This window comes from Rousettus aegyptiacus, unplaced genomic scaffold (assembly GCF_014176215.1).
Source record: "Rousettus aegyptiacus isolate mRouAeg1 unplaced genomic scaffold, mRouAeg1.p scaffold_m13_p_7, whole genome shotgun sequence".
Taxonomy (NCBI): Eukaryota; Metazoa; Chordata; class Mammalia; order Chiroptera; family Pteropodidae; genus Rousettus; species Rousettus aegyptiacus.
Window position 1 is genome coordinate 57843934 of NW_023416310.1, and position 23870 is coordinate 57867803.

The 23870-nt window shown below is 41.0% G+C and overlaps 1 protein-coding gene and 1 pseudogene across 3 annotated transcripts in view; both read left to right on the top strand.

The window, feature by feature from the left end:
• Positions 1-23829, top strand: part of SMYD1 (SET and MYND domain containing 1) — a 61935-nt gene extending 38106 nt beyond the window's left edge. For 2 of the 3 annotated variants that reach the window (XM_016136335.2, XM_016136344.2), the window contains 5 exons: positions 2311-2500; positions 12775-12867; positions 15024-15187; positions 16158-16326; positions 17557-23829. In XM_016136335.2, the coding sequence (XP_015991821.1) occupies positions 2311-2500; positions 12775-12867; positions 15024-15187; positions 16158-16326; positions 17557-17715 (775 nt within the window). In that variant the 3' untranslated portion in view covers positions 17716-23829. The remainder of the gene's footprint in view (positions 1-2310; positions 2501-12774; positions 12868-15023; positions 15188-16157; positions 16327-17556) is intronic. The other variant, XM_016136353.2, reaches the window with a different exon arrangement.
• On the top strand, positions 15553-15677 carry LOC118605642 (annotated as a pseudogene).
• Positions 23830-23870: the final 41 nt, after the last annotated feature.

A 23870-nucleotide genomic window follows, 5' to 3' on the forward strand; every position in this document is an offset into this window, starting at 1 on the left:
ATAAACAAATGGCACCAGATGAGTCTTTTCCTTAAACTGGGATTGAAAGTACTGAAATACCCTTTGAATTTAGAACAAAATTCTGCATGGTAGTTTAGGCTTTGAGAATGTGGGAGGAGGAGTGGTTTGTGCACTTGAGTCTGTGTTGGCATGCATTGCATGTGACTTTGGATAATTCACATCATCTCCTGGGTATTTGGTTACATATATATATAGAGCAAAGGTTCAAGATGAGAGTGTCTCTAGAAACCTCCCCAATCTCTACAAGAAAGACTTAAATTAGTTGCCTACTTGTGGCTCAATTGGCTAAACTATAAAATTGCAGGGTGTTAAAGATGGAAGGGATCTGGGGTCCAGAATGGGTAGTAGTCACTATTTATCCTCTGATTCCCAACTCTAGGTTTGGTAAAATGGGGTATACATATACCCATTTTTTTTTTCATATATAAGTGACATTAAATTAGTTTAGTTTGAAAATTCTCTAATATCATTGAAGTAATTTGAGATACTCTGAGACCTTATGCGAATTGGCTTACCCATGATGAGAAATAAAGCTACTGGAAATCTTAGCTTAATTGCTCACCAAATAATTGTTGAATGGGGATATGTTACTGTGCCGAACTGCCTCTTCAAAGAGGGCTGGTGGAGGTAGAATTGCTTACTTATCCCACCAGGACCAAATGCCAGAGATCCACACTCAACACTGGCCCCGAACTATTTAGTACATTAGTAGAGTCCTAAAATTGAGGGCTTTGGTACAACTCATTTCTTGTGCATTGTAGACTTGGGAGGCAAACTGCAAACAATCAGGCGAGGCCAATGTGATATGGTAAAATGTGAATGGAACTTAGTTCTAATCTTGACTGTCACCGAAGTTCTATGGGACCTTTGAGGAAATTACTTCCCATTTCTGGGTATCAGTATCCTCATTTGTGAAATGAGGAGATTGATTTCCTGTAGCTTGGACATAGGATTCTAAGCAGAGCTGTGAGTAAAATCACTGGGCGCTCCTCTCCCTCTTACCTTTCATTGTTCGGTAATAGCTGATGCCAAAAATTGCGGTGAGGATGAAAGGAAAGAAGAAACAAAAGGTGAATGGGAACTTAGATTTTTCTAGGTGCCATACGAGTTGTTTTTGTATATATATTTTCATATTTATTTGGCAAGTCAGTGTACTCTACTTTGGGAGAAGGCTTTTTAACCTTAAGTGGTTACCTCTGATTTCCAGATATGCATGTCACTGCCATTCAATAGTTGGCTCAATTGTCACCTCAGAGCATTTGTAAGGTGATGCCTTTGACTGCGCCCCTCTGTGGTGCTGAAATCTTGTCCCACCTTTCATAGTGTCTGATAGCCTCTCTGGGAGATAAAAGAATTGACCATGGATGTCTCTGTAAATGCTTTCCCCAGCCTCTGCATCCTGCTACTCACTCTCTGGATGGTGGTTTCCTGCTGGGTTGTGAGACACCAGAATTCTGGGTAGATATAAGAGCATAGTTTAGGATCCAGCTTTCAGGGCTGTTTTCTGTAGCTTCTGGCCTTGTGAGGGAAAGGGCATGGTTGAGAGTCCTGTGAGCTTATCTCTACTTGTTTGGCTTAGCTGGATGTTAGTTCTGCAGTGGGATTTTGTCTTCAGCACATTCTGTACCTATTACATGGTAAGGTGTGGCATACTATAGGTAATGGAGGGTTAGGTATAGGCTGGAAGGGAATTGAAATGCCATATGTTCTTGCTAACCACCTTCAACCAAAGAGCCATGTCCCCCAATAAACACAAAAGTGAACAATGCAGAGGACTAACAAAGCCAGGCTTTGTTTACCATCAATGATATCCTGAATAACTCTCTTCATATAATGTTGGCCTGAACCACTGGTTGAGGTTAGAGGGCCTTATAGTTAGACACAGAATAGATGAAAATTGTGGGTAACTGAATGTGTGTGTTTCTGAGGGAGCAGTTCCCAAACTAAGCAGAAGTGACAATCGGTAGCAGAATGTACAGGGATAATTGCAGGCATGGAAGATATGTATGGTTTTAAGACCAAGCCCAACCATCTATCAAGAATCTATTTGAGTAGATTTCAGAGAAATTAATGGAATGGAGCAGATTTGATTGTTATAATGAGTAGAGCAGAATTATTCAAAAAATTATCCTCTAGGTCACATCTTTCCATTTTGGAGGGAATGGGAGTTTTCTCAAGTTTTAGTGGAAGTCATTGTCTTTGAGACTCAACTCTTTAAAACTTAAAGAGAACAAATGCCACTTGGATAGCCCTGGATTTGATTTACTCTTTTCCTTTGCTCTGCTTCAGAATTGAACTCCGGGCCCTGGGCAAGATTGCAGAAGGAGAAGAACTGACAGTGTCCTATATCGATTTTCTTAATGTCAGTGAAGAACGCAAGAAGCAGCTCAAGAAGCAGTACTACTTTGACTGCACTTGTGAACACTGCCAAAAAGGGCTGAAAGATGACCTTTTTTTGGGGGTAAAGGATGACCCGAAGGTACATGTGGCCCTGGTATGGGTATGTTTGTGGCCACCTTCTCGAGGAGCCAGGCAGGGGTGGATTCTGCAGCTAATCAATGTACCCCTTCCCACTAGTTCCCAGAGGACCAGCCTGTAACCCTTGGGAAGGCTGTATGAGGTGGTGGACAGACCACTATTGATAGGTCCCAGCTAGTATCCTGGCACCACCACTTGCTAGGTGTTTTAATTTGGAGACATTACTCAGTTTTCTTATTTGTAAAATAGAAATAATGGCATCCACTACAAGGGGTTGTTATGAGTATTAAGCAAAATGATATATGTGAAGGTGTGGCATATAGAGTAAACACTCAGTAAAATTTAGTTCCTCTCCTTTCTCTTTGCAGTTTAATTAATGCTGAGGATTTTATATATCAAGACCAGATAAGCAAAGAGATTTGTTGTTTGGTTATCACAAAGATATTCCTAGACCCATGGAAATGGACAATGTGGAGATTGGACAATGTTTAGATTGGTTAATATGCTTAACTCTTAAGTAGCTATTGCCTAATTAATGGTGAGACCACTGATCAGAGAAAGGTTTACTGAAAGGTATATCAGGAGCTCAGCTGAGGTGTTGGAGTAGCCAATTAAACCAGCAAGGCCTAAATCACTTCTTGCGATGGTATAAGCAAGAGGGCTAAACTGGAGCAGGTGCTGACTCCCTGTTCCATTTTCCCCCATGAAAAAGTACACTGGTGGGAGGTCAGGTGGATTAGCACAGATGTGGCTGGTAGTGTCACTGCTGAGAACAAAAGACTCCAGCAGTTTTGTGGTTCTCAAGCTGAGAGGTTTGGTTAGAGAAGGTTAGGGGAGAGGGCATGGGGGAAGGGCTAGGAATGGAAAAGTACTGGGTGCTGAGTCTGAGTAGAAGAAAAGTATCTTCAAGTTCCCCTGTGTCCTCCCCAATAAGGAAGCCTCTGTAGAGGCGCCTAAAGAAGACTTCAGCTCAAGGCCTCAGGTAAGAGACCAATATAAAGGCACAAGGGCTAAGAATGCAATATTCGAAGAGCGTGACCAGCCAGGGGGATCTGAGTGCTTGACTGGAACCCCTTTCAGAGACCCCCCTGCACTGGCTGTGCACCAAGTCTGGTGTGGAGAGGGCAGCTTACCCCCATGAAGCCCACTAGGTAAAGAAGCTTTTTGTAATTGCCTATGGTCAGGTCTGAAAAATCACACATAGAATTTTAAAAAATTTTACTAAAGTGACATTTGTTAATAAAATTATATAGGTTTCAAGTGTATGATTCAATAAGACATCATCTTTATATTGCATTGTATGTTCACCACTCAAAGTCAAATCTTCCATCACCATATATTTGGCTACCTTTATCTGAGCCCTACTCCCGCAGTTCCTTTTTTAACCAGGAGCTGGGTTCCTCTGGGAAGACTAACTGAGCACTCCGATATAACTCATAGTCCACCAGTGCATTTGAGATACAAATACACAGATACACTCTTTAGTTAACTTCTGTATCCTGTGTGTGGGCAGAAATTTATCTTGGTTAGAATAAAACAAAACTGACTCTTTTGGTACAGATGGTGGGACCCCTCTCACTTTATTACTCAGTGGTGTCAGTGCTAATGTTCAGATAACACTATTCCCCCACCTGATTCATCCCTCTTTTTCATACCCTGGCTATTCTGGACTACTTATTCTGGGGGGACTACTTACTTATTTTTATTCTTTTGACTAAGCAGTTCTACTTTTAAGAATTTACCCTGTAGATAGACTTGAACATATACACAAAAATATATGTATAAAGAGATAAATTGTAGCACTGTTGGGAACAACAAAATATTGAATAAAACCTAAATAACCACCAACAGGGAACCATTTAAATAAAAGAAATATGCTGTGGTAACTAAAAGTAATGAGATAGATCTTTGTGTACAGATAAAGAATGAACTCAATTTTTTATGGGAGAAGAATTAAAGAGTCAAACATTGCTATCTGTGTTAGTTTCTTAGGGATGCCATAAGAAAGCACCCCTAGCTGGGTAGCTTAAATGAGAGAAATTTATAGTTTCACAGTTATGGAGGCTAGAAGTCTGAAATCAAGGTGTCAGCAAAGATGGCTCCTTTTGAGGGCTCTGAAGGAAGGATCTATTCCGAGCCTCTCTTCTTGAGTTGTAGATGGATACTTTCTCCCTATGTCTATTCATGTTGTCTTTCCTCTGTGTATGTGTCTTTCTCCTCACCTGACATTCTTTCTATAAAGATATCAGTCATATTAGATTAAGGAACAACCTACTCCAGTATGACCTCACCTTAACTAATTACATGTATAATGACCCTATTTCCAAATATGATCACATTCCGAGGTGCTTGGGATTAGGACTTTAATATATGAACTTGTGGGGGGTGGCAATTCGACCCATGATACTGTGTGTACTACCATTTATGAACATTGAAAAGGACATATACATGCACACATAGAGGTCCATGCACCCACAAGTGTGTGCAAACATAGTTAGTCTCTATACAGACAGAAGTAGGAGGAGGACACTGTGACCACCAGATCAATGATGCCTGGTGTGGAGAAGTTGAGGGTCATCTCTACCAGGCAGGATGCAAAGCAGCTGAGACCCAAGGATTAATATATTCTTTATGGGAACAACCCTAGTTCACAGAATCAAAGATTCTGTATCTCAGGAAATGTGTATTGGCATGTATGTGTGAGACACAAAGCACAGTACTGTAGAGGCTACAAAAAAGAATAAACTATTGTGTCCACCTTCACTCTGATCTTCCAAAACCTGTGAGATAACATGTATCTTATCTGCAAGGCAGTCAGCCTTCCCTCCTGGCGCCTGGCCCTGAGTATTTTTTTCATCACTTATTCCCATCTCTCTCTCTCTCTGTCTCTCTCTGTCTCTGTCTCTCTCTCTCTCTGTCTCTCTCTCTCCCCCTCCCTCTCTCTCTTCTATCTATCTATCTATCTATCTATCTATCTATCTATCTATCTATCTATCTATCTTATCTCTCTCTCTCTTTCTCTCTCTCTCTCTCTCTCTCTCTCTCTCTCTCTCTCTCTCTCTCTCTCTCTCTCTCTCTGTCTATCTATCTTTGTTAAGAGGCCAGAACCTCTATTCTTCCTTCCAAAATTAAATGAAACAACCTTATAATCCTTTCTCAAAATATTTCAATATTTACCTGTCAGATCCAACTGATAAGGAGGCGAGATGTGGCCATTAGTTCTTGTTCCTTCATTTTAGATATGCTGTTATCAGCTGGTGATGCTATGCTCACATCTTCTAATCTGAATTGCAGAGCTGGCATCTCTCTTGATGTGAAAAGTCAATCATTTCTGCTTGAACCTACCTGGAACTAAAGCAAAAGATTTTTTTATTTTTATGTCAGATTGTGGCTCTCTCTTAAAATAAATAAATAACTCAAAATAGAAATAACAACCAAAAAGTGAGCAAAAAAAAATTGAGTATAACTCTTTAAAAGCAACTATATCATGGTTCAAGATGGTGGAGCAGATAAATGCTGTGCTTGCCTCCTCTCTCATCAATCTCAAAATTACAACTAAACTACAGAACAACTCTGAGAATTGCCTGAAGTCTAGCTGAACAGAAGTCCTACAACTAAGGACATACAGAAAAAGCCACATAAAGACTGGTAGAAGGGGTAGAGGTGTGGAGGGGGTTGGTCTCACACTCACAGATAGAGTTAAAAATGGGAGGGATATCTCTTCTGGCTGTGTAGGTCCCCCCCAAGAAGCAAGGGGTCCCACCCTCAACCAGGTTGGGACAGCCCCACAATTTCTGGCTATGAAAGCCAGCAGAGATTGTGCCTGAGTGAGATGGAAGGCTACCGGAACCTAGGCATTCCTCTTAAAGGGTTTAATGTACAGATTTATTGACTGATGGATTCACTTGCTTTGAGTTCCAGCATTGGAATAGCAGCTTGAAAGGTGCTAGGGACATGTGGGGAGGAACTGATTTGTCTGGTGTCAGGGCAAGGGCTAGAGGGGCAGCTTTCTTCCAGACAGAAGTGCTGGCAAAAGCTATTGTTTCTTTTTTGAGCACTAACCACTCTCTTCCACCATATCTGAGTCTCCAACAACCTAGCCAATACCATTCACCCAACCACGGCGATTTCCTGAGACATTGCCCCACCCAAATTTAGGGTCACTCAAGCTGCTTTATTTCCATGCAAATGGCCTGTCTTGGCTCATGCTGCAAACTTTCCTAAACTCTCAAAAGTTCACAAAACCCAAACCAGCAGCATCTGGCCTGGGGGTGCCCCATACCTCTTGCTGAGCAGCCCTGAGCCTGGTATTACTGGCAGCCAGCCTTGGTTCATGACTTGGCTTCTCAAGGCATCTCCAAGCCCAGTGCAGGTGGTAGCCATCTGTGAATTTCTTGATGGCTTGTGCCAGGTGGCCCGGTGAAGTGCATAGGCTGTGGCTGAACTTGGCCTATGGTGGGTCCCCTCTCAGGAGGTTCCGAGCGAGTACACAAGGGATCAGCTTCAGACCAAATTGGAACACCATCCGGGATCAATCAAAAAATGGCATACATAAAGGGCAGACTAGGCACACACCAGTGCCCTCCAAAGGAAATCCTGGTGTGTAGGATCAGGCCCGGCACAACAGCGCCTCCACTATAGTCACAGGCTAGTCCTCATGACCAATCAGCCCATGGGTCAATCCATTCTCACTGAGGTGCAAACGACAACCAAGGCTCAACTATAACAGGAGGGCACACACAACCCATACAAGGGACATACTTGGAGCATCTAGCTCAGGTGGTCATGGAAACTGTCACGAGACCCTTCAGGACACCTACTACATAAAGCCACTCTACTAAGACAGGAAGACAGCAGCCAAAATGAGGAGACAAAGAAACACGTCTCAAATAAAAGAACACAACAAAGCTCCAGAAAAAGAACTAAACAAAATGGAGACAAGTGATCTACCAGATGCAGAGTTTAAAACATTGGTTATAAGGAAGAGTAGTAACTAATTCTTTCCTCCATTTAGTCAGCTCTATCTTCTAAGCTTGCTATTTCGTTATTCATCTCTTCTAATGAGTTCTTCATCTCTTGAAATTCTATTTAGTTCTTTTTTAGAGTTTCAGTCTCCTTGGTAAAATATTCCTGTCATTCATTGATTTTGCTTCTATGTTATTTGAACTGTCGATCAGATGTTTCTTGCATCTCACTGAGTTTTTTTCAGTAGTGCAATCTTAAATTCTCTGTCATTAAATCACAAATTTCTATATCTTTAAGCTTGTTTTCTGGAGATTTTTCATTTTCTTTCTGAGCTGCCTTGGTCACCTTGGTTTTTCATAATGCTTGATGAACTATTTCTCTGTCTAGATATTAAGGGGAATATACTCTGCTTTCTAAAAACTTTATTATATATTGATCTCTTTTTAGCAGGTTGATAATAGGTTTTTCTTTTGATTTTCTGTAGGAGGTTCCCAAGCCTCCTGCACTGCTGAAGCCTCCTGGATCTCTGCTTTGAAATCAAAATTTCCCTTTATTGTCTGGGGAGGTGTGTGTTTTCTCTGTGACCAGGTCACCTTGGTCTCAGTGCTCCATTCCCATGGGAGAATGTGAAGAGCAATGGGGGTCTGAGCCTCTGAAAAGGCCCAGAAGCCCCAGCAGTGCCCCAACAGTCATATACGGTGCTTCACTGCTTCTTTTCTAATCAACCATAGTAGGCGGCAGTGGGGTGAGCTGAGGGAGGCCAGTGGTGTGTGTGGCTGTTTTCTTTCCAGTAATGCTGACCCTCAAGCTTTAGCTATTTCGCTTCCATATCTCCACTCCTGTCACTGGGACCAGGTGTAGTGTGTGGTTTAGTTCTGGTTGCTGCAAATTTCCTTAAGACTCAATGCCAGCTCTGGGAAGGTACAAGGGTGAGGGAGAGGGAATGCTCTGGAATGGTTGGGGGGAGGTGGCCAACGTCTGTGATTCAGCTTTCTGCCTCGCAATGGCTATTGCTAAGACACAGCTGTCACTCCTCTGCATCTGATCTCTGCCCTGCTCTTTTTCTGGATCACTGGGCTCTGCCATGTGGAATATGCTGATCACTCAGGCAGAACTGTTCAAGGCTTCAAAGAGTTTAAACAAAAATTGCCATGTAATTTCCTCTTCCCTTTTGTCCTGCAGGGAGCTATAGGCTGCATCCCACAGTGCCTATCTCTGTCTCTCTCTCCCTTTCTACCTCCATTTCTCATGTGGAATGCCCACCTTCAGATACTCTGATGCACAGATCTGTCAGACATGCTGTGTGCAGGTTGGGTGTTATTCATTGGATTGTAGGTGTCCAGCTTGTTGTAATTTCAAAGGGAGAGATCAGGGGAGATCTCTCATGTTGTCATGTTTTTAATCATAAAACAATTAACAACTATTTTAAATGTAAATGTAAGAAATGCTCCATTTACTACATCAAAGCATAAGGTCGCTGAATGGATAAGGAAATAAGACCTTTATGTATCCTACTTACAAGAGACCCACCTCAGATGGGAAGACACAAATAAACTGAAAGTAAATGGATGGAAAAAGATATTTCATGAAAATGGAAACAAATAAACCAAAAACTGGAGTAGCAGTACTTATATACAAAACAAAACCTATAACAAAAGACAAAGAGGGCTCAGTAATTCCATTTCTGGATATTTATCCAAAGAAACCCAAAACACTACTTCAAAGGGACATGTGAATCTGTATGTTTATTGTGGCTTATTTACAATAGCCAAGATATGGAGGCATCCTAGGCGTTTATCAATGGATAAATGGATAAAGAAGAGGTGGTACATATGTACAATGGAATATTACTCGGCCATCAAAAAGAATGAAATCTTGCCATCTATACAACATGGATGGACCTAGAAGGTGTTATGCTGAGTGGAGTAAGTCAGACAGAGAGAGGCATATGCCATGTGATATCACTTACATGTGGAATCTAAAGAACAGAATAAACAAAGAAATAAAACAGAAACAAATGCATAGATACAGAAAACATTTTGATGGTTGCAAAATAGGAGGAGATTTGGGGGGTAAAAAAGAGGGAAGGATTAAGAAATACAAATTAGTTACAAAACAGTCATGAGGTTATAAAATATAGCAAAAGGAATATAATCAATAATATTGTAATAACTATATTGGTGTGAGATGGATACTAGATTTATTGGGGTGATCATTTTGTAAATTATATAAATATCTAATCACTATGATATACACCTAAAACTAATATAATTTTGTATGTCAATTGTAATAGACAAATTTATAAATCATTTAAAAGAGAAATGTCAAAAGAAACTGGTGAAATTAATTTCAATAATATATTTTTAAATCAAAGCTATCCAAAATATTATCATTTCATTATATGCTCAATATAATAATATATTAATGAGAAATGAAAGCAAATGTATCCTAAGGCATAACAAAAGGCCGTTGTATAATGTAGTAGAAAGAATAATGAAAAAATAGTTAGGAGGCTTGTGTTCTAGTTCTGCCTGTGACTCTGAAGGTCTGAGCTTGGGCAGTCTCTTCCTTTGGGACTCAGTTTCTTCACCTGCAAAATCATGAGTTGAATTAATTTACTAACAGTTCATTCAAGCTGGTTTATCTATGATGTCAACACAGTTATTTTTCTTTCTTTTCCTTATAATTCCTTATCCCAGCTTAATAAGCACCTGTCAGTACAATAGACTTATCCTCAAACTTTCAATTGACATCAAAATTATTCCTGACACCTTAATGTATGTATATGTAAACCTGGATAAAAATTAAAACCAAATATTAAAAAATTAGAAAATAACCACCAGAATTTATAACATTTTCCTTGATTGTAGCTTCGGACTTTCTTTCTTTAGCCTGCTTAAGTTTTTATTTTTCTCTCTTATCAGTTTTCTCCCATGGTTTTCACAAAATGAATGTACCAATTTTTCAAGGTTGGGGGATCAGTATTCCTCTTTCCCCCTCTACTTTTTCTTTTGGCTCCTCCTCTTCTGGCTCCCTTCCCTCTCTTCCTCTCTGTTTTCTATTTTTGTGATGCTCTTGAAGAGGGGATTCTCTCAGTGGGGCTCATTAAATCCTACTTGCAGATCAGGTTTTCCTGTCTTTATTCTGAAAACAGAACCTGTGGAACTGCCCATTTCCCTTCTCAGAATACTTTTATCACATATTGCATGTGTTAATTAACAACCTTTTAGCCAGATTGTTTTGGAAACCTTGGCAGCTGCCTCCTTGAAAAAAAAAATGATTCACTCCTACAGCTTTAAGTAACACTCTTCCTTATAATAACAAGTTGAGCAAGACTATTATTAAGACCTAACCACTTGGTATTTTCCCAATCTACCCAAAAGATATTGATTACTTCAGAAGATTCACTGAGAATTTGGAGTTTTAAAAATGATGGAACTTACAGTAGATTAGAGACTAATGGTCAAAAACTAAGTGTGATGTCATGAGCCACTACTTGGGCAACAAGCTATGGATGAGACTAAAAATGCAGATTTGAAAAGTTGATGGTATAATGCTGGACTACCAGTCACAGATCTCTGCACAACTGAGCAAGACATGGACCTCCCTCATACTATTGTGCTTGATTCAAAGGGTCTTAGGAAAGCAGACACACACCGAAATGACTTGTCTGAAACCATGACATATTTCAAGTTAACAGAAGGCTAAGCAGCACTCAGTTTAGAAGGTATCCAGAAGTCAGAAATCTCAGCCAAATCAAAGGTCAAGACAAAGGTTAAGTCAGGAGTGAGACCTGTAATCAGAAGTTAGAGCGTGGATAGATGTATCACTTTTTGGGGTCAGGCCATGGGACAAGTACAAGAAGACGTGTAGAAGAATTCCCAGGAGGCTCAGTTATGGAAGGATATGGAAACAAAGGTAGTCAAAATTATAGGAATAATCAAGAACTTTGCAGAAACCAAAGTAGGTGAGGTGGGTAGAATAATCAATATAATACTTCCTTTAAAAAAAAAAATCCTGACCTGGAAGCAAGCTGTCCTAGTTAGGGGCCTTTCCTACTGAAAGAGGTTTCAGAATTAGCTCAAGACTGAGGGAAGATCCTGATCTCCATCTCTAAAGGGTGTGTGTGTGTGTGTGTGTGTGTGTGTGTGCGCGTGTTTATGGGAACAAATGCCCATCTTCCCATTAGGTTTTGGTAGTTGAATGAAAGTAACCTCACAAAACAATGTATATAAATGGAGCTCTTGGGCCCAATTCCTTAGAGTGAAAAATTAGACAACTAGAGAACTGGTTAAATAAATTATTCTAGCTTTATGTGGCGAAAAACTGTACAGCTATTAAAAGTGATGACATATTTTTATAGATATGAGGGAATATCCATAATCTATTGAGTGAAAAAAAAAACAGAATATAAAAAGAAATATGGTGCCATTACAATTAGAAAAATAATTGATGTTATTGGCACACATAAATGCATCAGGACTACAATTCAACATTGATAAAGTCGTATTGAGATACTCGCTGGAGCTGTTGGGCATAGCAAGGAAACTTTTTCTTGGACTTTGAAAATTTGTCACTCTTTCTTTGAAATTATGGTGCCCTCATGGACTTCTTACTTATGGTACCTTCTTACCTCAAATATCACAATCTCATATTTTTTTTTTTACAATATCCTTGGATTGCTCAGGCAAATGCAATATGCCTAATGAGTCCGGATTTCACAGAGACAGCTGACAAATTCTCTCATAATATATTTTTGGTGAATACAAGAAAACATGAACTGATGCTAAGGCACTTGGAAAGGTTTTGATGCCCATATTCACAAAAGCCATATTTAGTGAACTCCAGTGTCAAAGTGGAGTACACAGTTTTAGTCAAGTCTTCAGCTTCTGTCGTTAGCCCTGTGCTGGTCAGTATTTAGATCAATGATGGGCAAAGACAAAAAAGCAAGGGAATATCCAGAGAATCTGTGGCGACTTGAAGTAAAGAGGAAAAATGGGAAATATTTTGAATAATAGAATAAGAATTCAAAATGCCAGAGAAAATACAACAGAGATCAATGTCAGTTTCTACACTGGGTCAAAAGCCCTGTTGTGAGTACAGATTGGAGATGACTGGCTGGCAGCAAGTCTCTGGGAATTTGTCAATGAAAAAAAGGAGTCAGAAGCATGGCAGAAAATCTATCGGGGTCTTGAGCAGCATTTACAGAAATGAAACATTCATAACGCGAAAGGCATTAATTTTGTACTACATTGAACATCAAAATGACAACTATTCAAAGAGGTAACTCAATGTTCCTCCTTCTCCTAGCCCTCTCAAGATGTGGTAAAGGAAATGATACAATTCTCGAATGATACGCTGGAGAAAATTGACAAGGCTCGCTCTGAGGGTTTGTACCATGAGGTAAGAATTCAGTTTATTGGGGATGGGGGAAGGGAGGAAGGCAGTAAGTTTCTCCAGTAAGGGAGTGAAATGGTGTGGGTGAAGTTGGAAAGGCCACCAAGCAGGTTGTTTTTCTGGATAATGTCCCTTGGTTGAGACGAGGAATACTCTCACCCTTAAGCTTTTATTACTTCTTAAGGGTATATTCTCAGTGACTGTTCAACCCACTGAAACTGTGTCTGAGGAGAATACAGGCAGCCTGACAAATGTCCCCTTGTGATATCTCAGGTTGGCATCAGAGATGGAGGAATGGAGATGACAATGGGTTGCTTGCTTTCCCATAATTAAATTCATGTCCTGGCTATAATTTCTATTCTCTGTTAATGAAGCATTAAATCCTGGCCCTTGAGGCACCAAGAGTTCTCAACTGTCTGTACACTAGACCATTGAAAAATCCTACTGCTCAGATCCAGACACAGGACAATTTCACCAGAATCTCTTAGGGCAGGACCCAGATATTAGGATTTTTAAAGCTCACAAATGATTGCACTGTGCATCCAAAATTGAGACTCACCATTAAACACTTGCAGGATGCTTGCACTGAATTCGCCTTGGCAGCTTTTTGGAAATTTGTTTCCTGTGTCTCCCCCCCTAAAATGTGATTTATCCAATCTGCAACAGAACACAGGGACAATGAATCTGTATTTTTTCCCAAGCTCTTTAAAGAACTTAGTTGCATAGCTGGGTTTGGATGCTACAATGGCATAGCAGTGTGGGAGATTAATTTCTGTTAATTTATACCTGATTTTTCCTTATCTTCATTTTTATTCTTTACTCATTCATTTCTAATTTTGGAGCCCTTATTGGAGTGGCTGATACAAGACATGCTTTCTGCCTCGTAGGAGTTCTGTCAGGTGGGGGAGACAGTTAATGACAGTTAATGTTATTAACGACATGGAAAATCTATCTCAGAAGCATGAGTTAGGAGCTGGAACAAGCGGGGCAGCTCTACTCATTCCATTCCTCCATTTTTTCTCCTCTTCATTTCTTATTTTCTCCATTCAAAATTGCCAGGTTGTAGGGCTAGACACACCCCCATGGGTTTAAAAGAATTGTCTTTAAAACGAATTGATCGGCAGCCCGTATTTTACCACACTCCCACTCAGTTGCTTCATGGGCCTCTGGGAGAGTCTCAGACCAAAATTAGTTTTCACTTTTTTAAAATGGGAAGAATTGTGTGGCATTTCTCCCATTAGAGTGTCAAGAGAAGAAGATGAGAACAACAAACAACTAAAATCTAAGGGCAATTTAACTCTGTAGAGTGCAAACTAAGCCTATATCTATGCATGAATCAGCTGGAAAAGCCTTACTCCCAGCTGATTGGGGTCAGGCCCATCTCCTTTCTCACCAGGACCAATGTGGTATCCTCCTGATGGGTCTTCTAGCTTCCTGGGAGCCTCCATCTCTGTCTACCCATCTTGTATATTCCTAGCAGGGCCGACCTGACTGTTTAACCTCCTGACTATTTAACCTCACTGTGCTTAAGGACCACCCCGGGGCTTATACAAACTATAGAAGACAGGGTCCCGCCCTTAGATATTTGGTTTCAATTGGTCTGAGGGGAGAGCCCCAACATAGGTGTTCTTAAAAACGTCTCCAGATGATTCCAGAGCAAAGCCAGGGTAGAGAATCATGGGAATGTTGGTTAAGACAAAGCTCAATTGCTTAGTTTGCTCAATTGCCTACTATCTGTGTGACTTTGGCAAAGCACTTACCCTCTTTAGGCTTCAGTTTCTTATCTGGTAAAATGGGAATATTGGTAGTACTTATCTCATTAAATTGTTGTGAGATTAATATAATATATACATATATATGTAAAATAATATAAAGATGGACATATATCTTTCATAACTCCCTGCTATCAATTGATTTATTTATGAAAACTCATTTGGCAATGTCAGTTGTATCTCTTCTGTTATCCTTTCTCTATTATCCTTACATCTTAGCCAAATAATACCATTTTGCTATTCAAATCAAAAATGGTGCTTTTCCACCTGGCAGCAATTTCCTCAACCTTCAAAGAATGAGTGTCCTTTGACGATGTCATCATGATGCTCCCAATATGTGAATTAAACATGTGCTGTGGTACATTGGTAATAGACCTGTGTTTCTTCTAGGTTGTGAAATTATGCCGAGAGTGCCTGGAGAAGCAGGAGTCAGTGTTTGTTGACACTAATCTCTACATGCTGCGGATGCTGAGCATTATTTCAGAGGTCCTCTCCTACCTCCAGGCATTTGAGGAGGCCTCTTACTATGCCAGGAGGATGGTGGATGGCTATATGTAGGTGATGATCCCAGATCTCAGATAGTCACCTGGAAATGTGTCTATTCAAGGCATGAAAAATAGATGGCCCCATAGCAGGCACCAGTAATCAGTCCTCTTTACAATGAAGCCTTTTTACCACGGTACTCTGAGTAGTAATGACCAAATAATCAGAGTTGGTACCTGAGATGAAACCTATTTGTAATCTCTGGTCTTTCCCCAATTCTCCAGGTCATCTAGCATTTGGTGGCATCTTCTGCTTTTGATTTCCTTAAGGCTAAGTCCAGCTTGATTTTAAGTGCTTGCAAAAGTTTTTCCTGCTAAGAATCAACATAGGCAATTCTGTGAGCTTTCTTTTATTAAAAAAAAAAAAACAGGTGTCAGTCTATGGCCATGCTACCCTGAACCCTGAACAAGCCCATCACATCTGATCTCAGAGGTTAAGCAGGGTTGGGCCTGGTTAGTACTTGGATGGGAGACCACCTAGAAAGACCAGGTGCTATAGGCGTAAAAAATAAAAAAATAAGGGATTGTAAACTGACAAGGTCCTTGCCATCTGTAAGGTCAACTAAGGGTTGCCTTACCTAAAAAAAAAAGAAAAAAAAAAGTTATTCGCTCTTTTTGCTTAGAAATTATAAAATATTATACCCTTGCCTTCCCTTTGCCAATGTTCCCTCTGTCCACATTGGCATGTGCATTTGTATTTCTAGTCAGATGAATAAGTTGGCACAAGAAGGTTCATTATTGGGAGAGAATGTTAATCATAAATAAAATGTAGGAAAACTATATAACATGCTAAAAGGAAGCTCTGTTAAGAAGGTGCCAAGGAGGTGAAAATACAATTCTGTCCCCAAAAGGATATTCAAGTTATTTTTTTCCCTTTGAATCTTACTCCTTTCCAGAAAGAAGGCTGGGGTCCTACTGAGAGTTATCAAATACTATGCAGATATAAGAATATGTGTTATGATTATTTTGTATGCCCCTACAGGAAGCTCTACCACCCCAATAATGCCCAACTGGGCATGGCTGTGATGAGGGCTGGGCTGACCAACTGGCATGCTGGTAACATTGAAGTGGGGCACGGGATGATCTGCAAAGCCTATGCCATTCTCCTGGTCACACATGGACCTTCCCACCCAATCACTAAGGACTTAGAGGCAAGTAGCATCTCAGGGTTAGGCCTCCTTGCTAGCTCTGAGCTCTCTGAGGATGAGAGTTAATTCTGGATTCTGCTTTTGGAAAGTCCATAAATTGCCTGCCAGACCTGAAGAGAACTCAGAAATGCTTGAGCCCACTCACCTTGTTTTACATATGAGAAAACTGAGGCAGGCTTAGGGAAGGAGAATAAGCTGTCCATAGTCATATAGCTAAGGGATGGCAAAGCTTAGACTTGAATCCTGAGATATTTTGGATTGAGAAAACCTAAACAGCGATGTGTGTGTGTGTGTGTGTGTGTGTGTGTGTGTGTGCATGCACATACATGTATGTGCAACTATGTACATTAGAAAATGTGCTACATAGAGTAGACTTAGGGATCATGGGGTCTGAAATCAGACTGCCAGGATTGAGTTCTAGTTTCACCACTTTCCAGCTATGTGACTGCAAATATTGCATATGTAGGCCTCAGTCTCCTGATGAGTTAATGTGTGGAAAGCAGTTAGAACAGTGCTGGTTTCCTTTGTGCTTTAAAGGGCTGGTTTATTTGAGAGTGACAAAGTTCAAAGAGCTGTCCTAAAACAGTGTAGTATAGGAAAAGATGACAGACATTGGTATCATAAAATGTATGAGAAGATGAACTTTATGTCTAGTGTATTAAGCTTGTCAAAGGCAGAGATTTGTCATTCTTATTCATTGCTGTATCCTTAGTCCCTCAATGATTCCTGGCCCTAAATAAGTATTTCTTGAATGAACATATGGGAAAGTGAAGGCTTTTTTTGTGTTTCACATACTGTAATCTTCCTGGCCTATTGTAAAGTATGAAGGAAACTTACTCATTTCATGCGTGAGAAAACTAAGGGCTTGAAGGGATTAAATTGCTTGCATAAAGTTCCACAATCTTAGGCGGGACCTAAATGCAGGGACCAGGGTTCAAATTCAGGTCCCTACATGATGGTTCCCAATAACAAAAATTCTCTGCTGAGAGTGACCCTTCAAGCTACTCTCTCAGGAGTCTGACTCCTTCTCCCTAACAAACTGATCCCACTACCAGGACATTTTAGACCCCTGTGGATAAGTGTGTGTGTGTCATCTGAAGGAGTACAGTTGACTTGGTGACTGAGAGTCATTTACTCCATTGTCTGCCCTTCCCATAAGGGTCAAGATGAATTAGAAACCAACATGTCCCAGGGGCCTGTTATCACTGTTTATGGTGTGTCTGTGTCCTACAGGCGATGCGGGTGCAGACAGAGATGGAGCTGCGTCTATTCCACCAGAACGAGTTCATGTACCACAAGATGCGTGAGGCTGCCCTGAACAACCAGTCCATGCAGGTCATGGCCGAGCCCAGCAATGAGCCAACACCACCTCTGTTCCACAAGAAGCAATGAGGATCTGCCTTGTGTTGGGGCATCATGGCTGGGGAGCTGGGGAGACATTCTGGAGGTAGTGGGTTTCTTGGGATGTCGTTGATGAGGAAGTCACAGTAATGCTCAACCTTGTTGCTATAGGAATGTACTATCCTGTGTACCCCAGCATATTTTGGTTCATTTCAACTCAACTCAATTCAACTTAACTCATTCTACAGCCCAACTCATCCTACAAATATTTATTGGGTGGTAGGCCCTAGAGATAAAGCTCCAAAGTAGCTGAGAAGGCAAAATGTAAACAAACAATTAAAGTGTTATGTAGTAACAAATGCAATGGTAAACTATATGGAGAGAGTGGGTGAGGTAAAGAACATGTGTATGGGAGGGGTGTGTGTGTGTGTGTGCGCGCGCGCGCGCGTGTGTGTGTGTGTGCATGCAGTAGGGAATATCATGAACGGAATGACTTCTGAGCTGAGGGTGGCAGGTGCCTGGAGTCTCAGGTGGCTGCTTACCCATATGTATAAGTGTCTCTGGGTCTGCTGGTCTTATCCATGGTGAGGAATATTCAGGATTTGGCTGACTAGGATGGGTGATGTCCAGTTTCCTCAGGTAAGCATGGCGTTATAAAGAAGGGGCTGTGTTTGGACCAGTTAGCTTCTACTTAAACAACTGAAATCTTTTCATAATGGTGCATACACAGGCAGAGGTGGGGGCTTTGCCCAAACCACTTGAGGCTTCAGTTTCAAGTCTGGGTCCCAAGTATTACTCTGAAATTATTTTTAGAACAGGGAGGAATATCTCTTTTCCCCACCCTCACCACCAAGCTGTGTGATTCCTTGTGATTCCTTGTGACAATATCTGATTTTTTCTGATTAGTGGCCTACTAGGTTTGAAGATGTCTTTTCAGGGTGAAGCTGAGAGAGGAACTCAGGAACATACATACCTGATGATCACAGGTCCAGCAGAATTGGCCTTTGTGTTTTATTTGATTACTTGTGCCTGAGTAGTCTTTATCCGCTTTGACTTTATCACTGGCCCCAGTAAATCTCTTTACTTAGTAATGGATAATTATGACTTGCCTTGCTCAATTTCTTTCACTGTTCATGACCTTCAGCTCCTGCTCTTCTTATCAGAAGGAACATATAATCTGGACTCTGCACACTGAGGCTATGATCTCTTCAGGGATGTGACCAACTGGCTTTCATTTTATGGGAGGTTACTTAGTTTCCATCCAAAAGTGAGAGACTTGAGAATCAACCAAACTAGTTGTCCTGTTGTCCCATTATCTTCTGGGATCCCAAATTTCTCATTAATGGTTTAGTGGGAGGTCCTAGATCAAAGCCCTTTATGTGAGGTATTACAAAATCTGCACCACCTGGGGCCATCTTTGACCCCAGAGCTCTAGCTAACATCTTGAAGTCAAGTAATCCCACTAAGCCCTAGATCTGTCATCTCTGTCTAAAGTGTTAGTTTCTTGATCCCTACCATTTAATCCTCAGCATAACACACTGCCTCCCTCTGACCATGTCCAAAGTTCTCTGCAAGAGTGCCAAAAACTTTGTTCAAAAACTTTGCAAAGGTGCCAATTCTTTGCAGAATACTTGTATGTGGATTCTGGCTCTTCTTTGAGGATACCTGCTTCTCCAGAAGCTTTCACAGGAAGATCAACAGTTCTTCCGAGTCCCTGTACTACAGGCTTAGAGATAGCAACAGCATTCTCTCAGGGATCCATCTGGCACATTCAAATTATTGCTCTTCTACCTTCATACAAAACTTTCCCCTAAGCTTTCTTTCTATCTATGTCACTGTTGTCTGGTCATTCTCCCACATTCAGGATCTTATTTTTCATCCCTTCCTCAAATTTTGCATCTCCCATGTCCACTTACACAAATCATCTAAACCTCTTGCTTCACAGATTCTTAATTTACTCAATTCTAGGCATCTTTCTATTTTTTTCCATTAATTCTCTCTCCCGGCCACACCCTGGATACTGTCATTACTCGTAATTTCTCCATTTTTAATGTTTAACTCTAGTCATTGCTTCCTACGTTTCCAGCTTTTTCTGTCTCTTTCTCTACCCCAAATTACTATACGATGTCATGTATACTCTGCTGTTTCACCTTCCTCCTGTCTTCACCTCCTTCCAGATTATCCAGTTCATTAGCACCCTCCTTCCTTTTTGCACATTTTTCTTTCCTGCCACATAGAGTCCCAACCCTGAGTTAATTCATCTGTCTTGTTTTCCCCCTACTGTACCTGAAAATGCTTAACATAGCCAGGGAAAAGGTTGCCTTTCTGAGCAGAGGTGTCTCCACGGACTCCTCCTCTCCTCAGCTGGCTTTTGGGTGCGGCCTGGAAGTACTTCATGTGTCACTCATGGACTCTCTTCTCCTTTTGCCCAGTAGGTATTTCACTCCTGCCTTCACTACTGTCCTCAAGTCCTGCTTCCAGCAGAACCTCACCTCCTGCTTCACGGAGAAAACAGAGGCCAGAAGATGGGATTCCCTCAGGACATCCACACATGTCATGTCTACACCCATCCTTCCCTCCCCTCCTTCTCACATCAGTGGAACAGGAGCACTTCTCCTTCTCCAAAGCTAAATTCCCCACCTGTGCTCTGAACCCCTTCCCCCTCTTATGTCCTTAGGGCTTGCTTCACCTATTACTCCTCCTCAGCCCTGGATCCTTGGCATTTAGTGTCCACTGGCTTCTTCAATGCAATCGATAAACATGCTGGGGACTCTTCATTCACAATCTTCACAGTTGAGCATTTTTTAAATGATTCGACTCTCATCATTATTATCTTTTCTCCACTGCAGTCTGTCTTCCTGAACTCCACAAAAATAGCTCTTACCAAGGTCACCTCTAGTGAATACTTTTCAGCCTTTATATTATTTGGCATCTCTGCATCAGTCAACACTCCCAGCTCTTGATTTCTGGAACACCATTTCCTTGTGATGATCCCCTGATGTGGTTTCTTCATCCTCTTCTCTATTCCTGTTTCTCTACATGTCCTTGGTATGTTGGAATTTCTCGTAGTTGGTTTCTTTCATTCTGGTCACTCTTGGTTTATCCTTATCTCAGTCTGCACACATTTCCTGCATGAGCTCAGCAGGCCCTTTGTTCACCACCTTGAGTCTTATATTTTTAAATCTCTGTTCCCCAACTGTGCTCTTGAGCTCCACCTCCACATACCCTCTTGAACATTCTACAGGCACATCAAACTTGGCATGTCCAAAATAAAACTCTTCTTCTCTCCTTTCTCCCTTCTCCTACATTTGTCCCTCCTCAGCATACCACTTGAGAACACCTGACTTCTGCTTCTATTGCACCCTAGACTTCAGTCAAACTCACCTATTCACAGGTGCCTGAGTGACCCATGTTATCCCATACCTCTCTTTGAGTTTTCTATCTAAAATATCTCATACCTGCCAACTCTTATTCATCTTTCAACATTCAGTTTGGAAATCACCCCAGTTTGTGAAGCCTTCTCTGAATATCTTAGATTCAGCTGGCTGCCAATCTGAGTCCCTCGTATTACTCTTAAACATGCCCCCTCCCATACCATAACTCTTCCTCACAGCATTATAATTGCCTTTTCACTTGTCTGCCTCCTCCGTCAGATTGTAAGCTCCTGGAGTACAGGAGCTGTGTTCCTTTATTCATCTTTCTATCCCTAGAACCTAGCACATGTCTTGAAACATAGTAGGTGCTCAGTTAATGTATGTTGACTGAATGAGTAAGTGAATGGATTTGCTTATCTCAGAGTAGAAGATACATGAAACTGTGTATTTGAGTTTTTATGTTACAGCAGTCAACAAAGGCTATTAAATCCACTGTTTCCAAGCAAATATGTCTGTCTAACTTATTTCTTTCTGGAATTCTATTTAGAGCAGCACTTTCTATGAAACTTTCCGTAATAATGGTAATGTGTTATATCTATATTGTCCTATACAGTAACCACTAGCGGCATGTGACTATTGAGCACTTGAAATGTGTCTAATATGAAAGAAGAAATAAAAATTTAATTTTATTTAATTTTAATCTAAATAGCTAATGGGCTAGTGGCTACTATATTAGACAGTGCAGTTTTAGAGAATACTTTGGTGTAGTTTTTAGGATTATGGACACTGAGACAAATTAAGTTCATCTCATAAACTATTAGCTTGGACTGGTTACTTCATCCATGCATCAGTCTCCTCAGTTCTACCTTCTACACAGAGTTGCTGTGAGAATTACTTTTTTAAAATGTAAAGCCCTTAGTGCTCCATGAGTATCCCAACCATGCTTCTGTTGGGGTGCCCTTTCTCCTAATCAGAAAGTCGAAGTAAGGGGCAAAGATAAGCGGCGGTATGTTGGAACCAGCTCTAACCAGTTTGTGAGGGCTGACTGTGCACATCTCTCCCCAATTCTGGATTCATTAACATTATGTTGATAGCCTGACATTGACTATGGTGGGAATATTTACACCATGCTAACCCACTTAACTTTAGAGGAACATATGAATTGCCAATCTATAAAAAATGAGGCTTGCTACAAGGAAGTAGCAGAATGAATAAAGACCATTAAAGAAATATTTATTTAAAATAGGGTGAAATCTGCATTCTGAAACCTCTACCTGAAACATACATGAGCTCAGCAGATGAGCCCAAGGTCATAACAAACACGTTTAAGACCTCTGATTACTATCCTTCAGATTAAGCTACCTACCTACTGCACCATCAATGTATTGACAGACACATGTGTTAAAGGCCAGATATAGTCACTGCTTGGGTGAATTGCTCAGCGTTTACTTCTCTAAAGGTTGCAGAAGAGAATCTATATAGTTGAGGAACACATCAGAAAGAATAACAGTATTTCTGAGGGCAGTTAGAGGTGCAAGCTTCTAGACCACGACACGCACAGTTGTGGATGATGACATTCAGTGTGTAAAGGTAAATAGCTCTTAGGGAAGTGCCCTTGACCCCTTCTAGTCCAGCATTACATACAAATTACTCAATCTCACATTTCATAGAAATTCCTCATCAATTTCAGAGAAGCACAACATGCAGCATGACCATAGGCCAACGTACAGTTCACTAACTCTGGCATGAACTCAGCACTCATTATCAGCTTTGGCCTCCCCATCTCAACATCCTTGTCCAGGCACAGTGCCACAGTTTCCCAGATGTCTTCAGAAGTTGTATTTGTTGCTTCTTGTTGCTATAAAAAATTGCTACAAACTTAGTCGCTTAAAACAATGCAGATTTATTATCTTACAGTTCCGGAGGTCAGAGGTCCAAAATGGGTCTCACAAGACTAAAACCAAGGTGTCAGCAGGGCTGAGCTCTTTCTGGAGACCCCAGGGGAAAAATCTGTTTCTTGCCTTTTTCAGCTTCTAAAAGCTTCTTCTAGAAAGCCCACATTTCTTAGTTTGTGGCCCCTAGTAAAAAAAATTATATCATTCCTTCTCTGATCCTCCTCCTTTCCTCTTTCACTTATGTGAACACTTGTGATTACATTTGGCTCACGGGGATCAACCAGGATAATATCCCTCTCTCAAGGTTCTTACCTTAACCATATCTGCAAGATTCCTTTTGCCATATAAGGTAATGCATTCATAGGTCCAGGAGTTTGCACATGGACATCTTTGGAGGCCATCATTCTGCTTACCCAACAGTCCTGCTATCACACCCTCCAACAATTCTTGGAAGCACAGCTGCAAGCCTCCAAGCAGAAGACTTGGGACTTGAATCCTGATTTCCAGACTCCAGGAGAATGAATCTTCCTTCCTATAGATCACATAAACAGCCATGTCTAATTTGCCTTGTTTTTCTATTACATTCATCAAGACGGAAGTTCTAAGTTCTCACTTAGTGCATCACAGCCCTATATCATTGCTTCCCTTCTGCTCACCTGTTCTGAGCAGGTGAGGTATCTGTGGAATTCCTTTATAGACTCTGCACCTTTCCAGTAGGACAAAGAGCTGGGACAGTTCAGGAAACCACAATGTGAAGCAGCAAGAGAGAATTCCAGATATGTAGTTTGTGTCCTTTGGTGGCACTTACATTTGGCCTTGTAAGACAGGTTTTCATACTTTATTAATTACCTGTCTTAATAGAGTATATGTTTCTTTTTTACCCCTCTTTAATCCCACATACCCTCTTCCACATCCACCCCCCCCTCACCCCCACCTC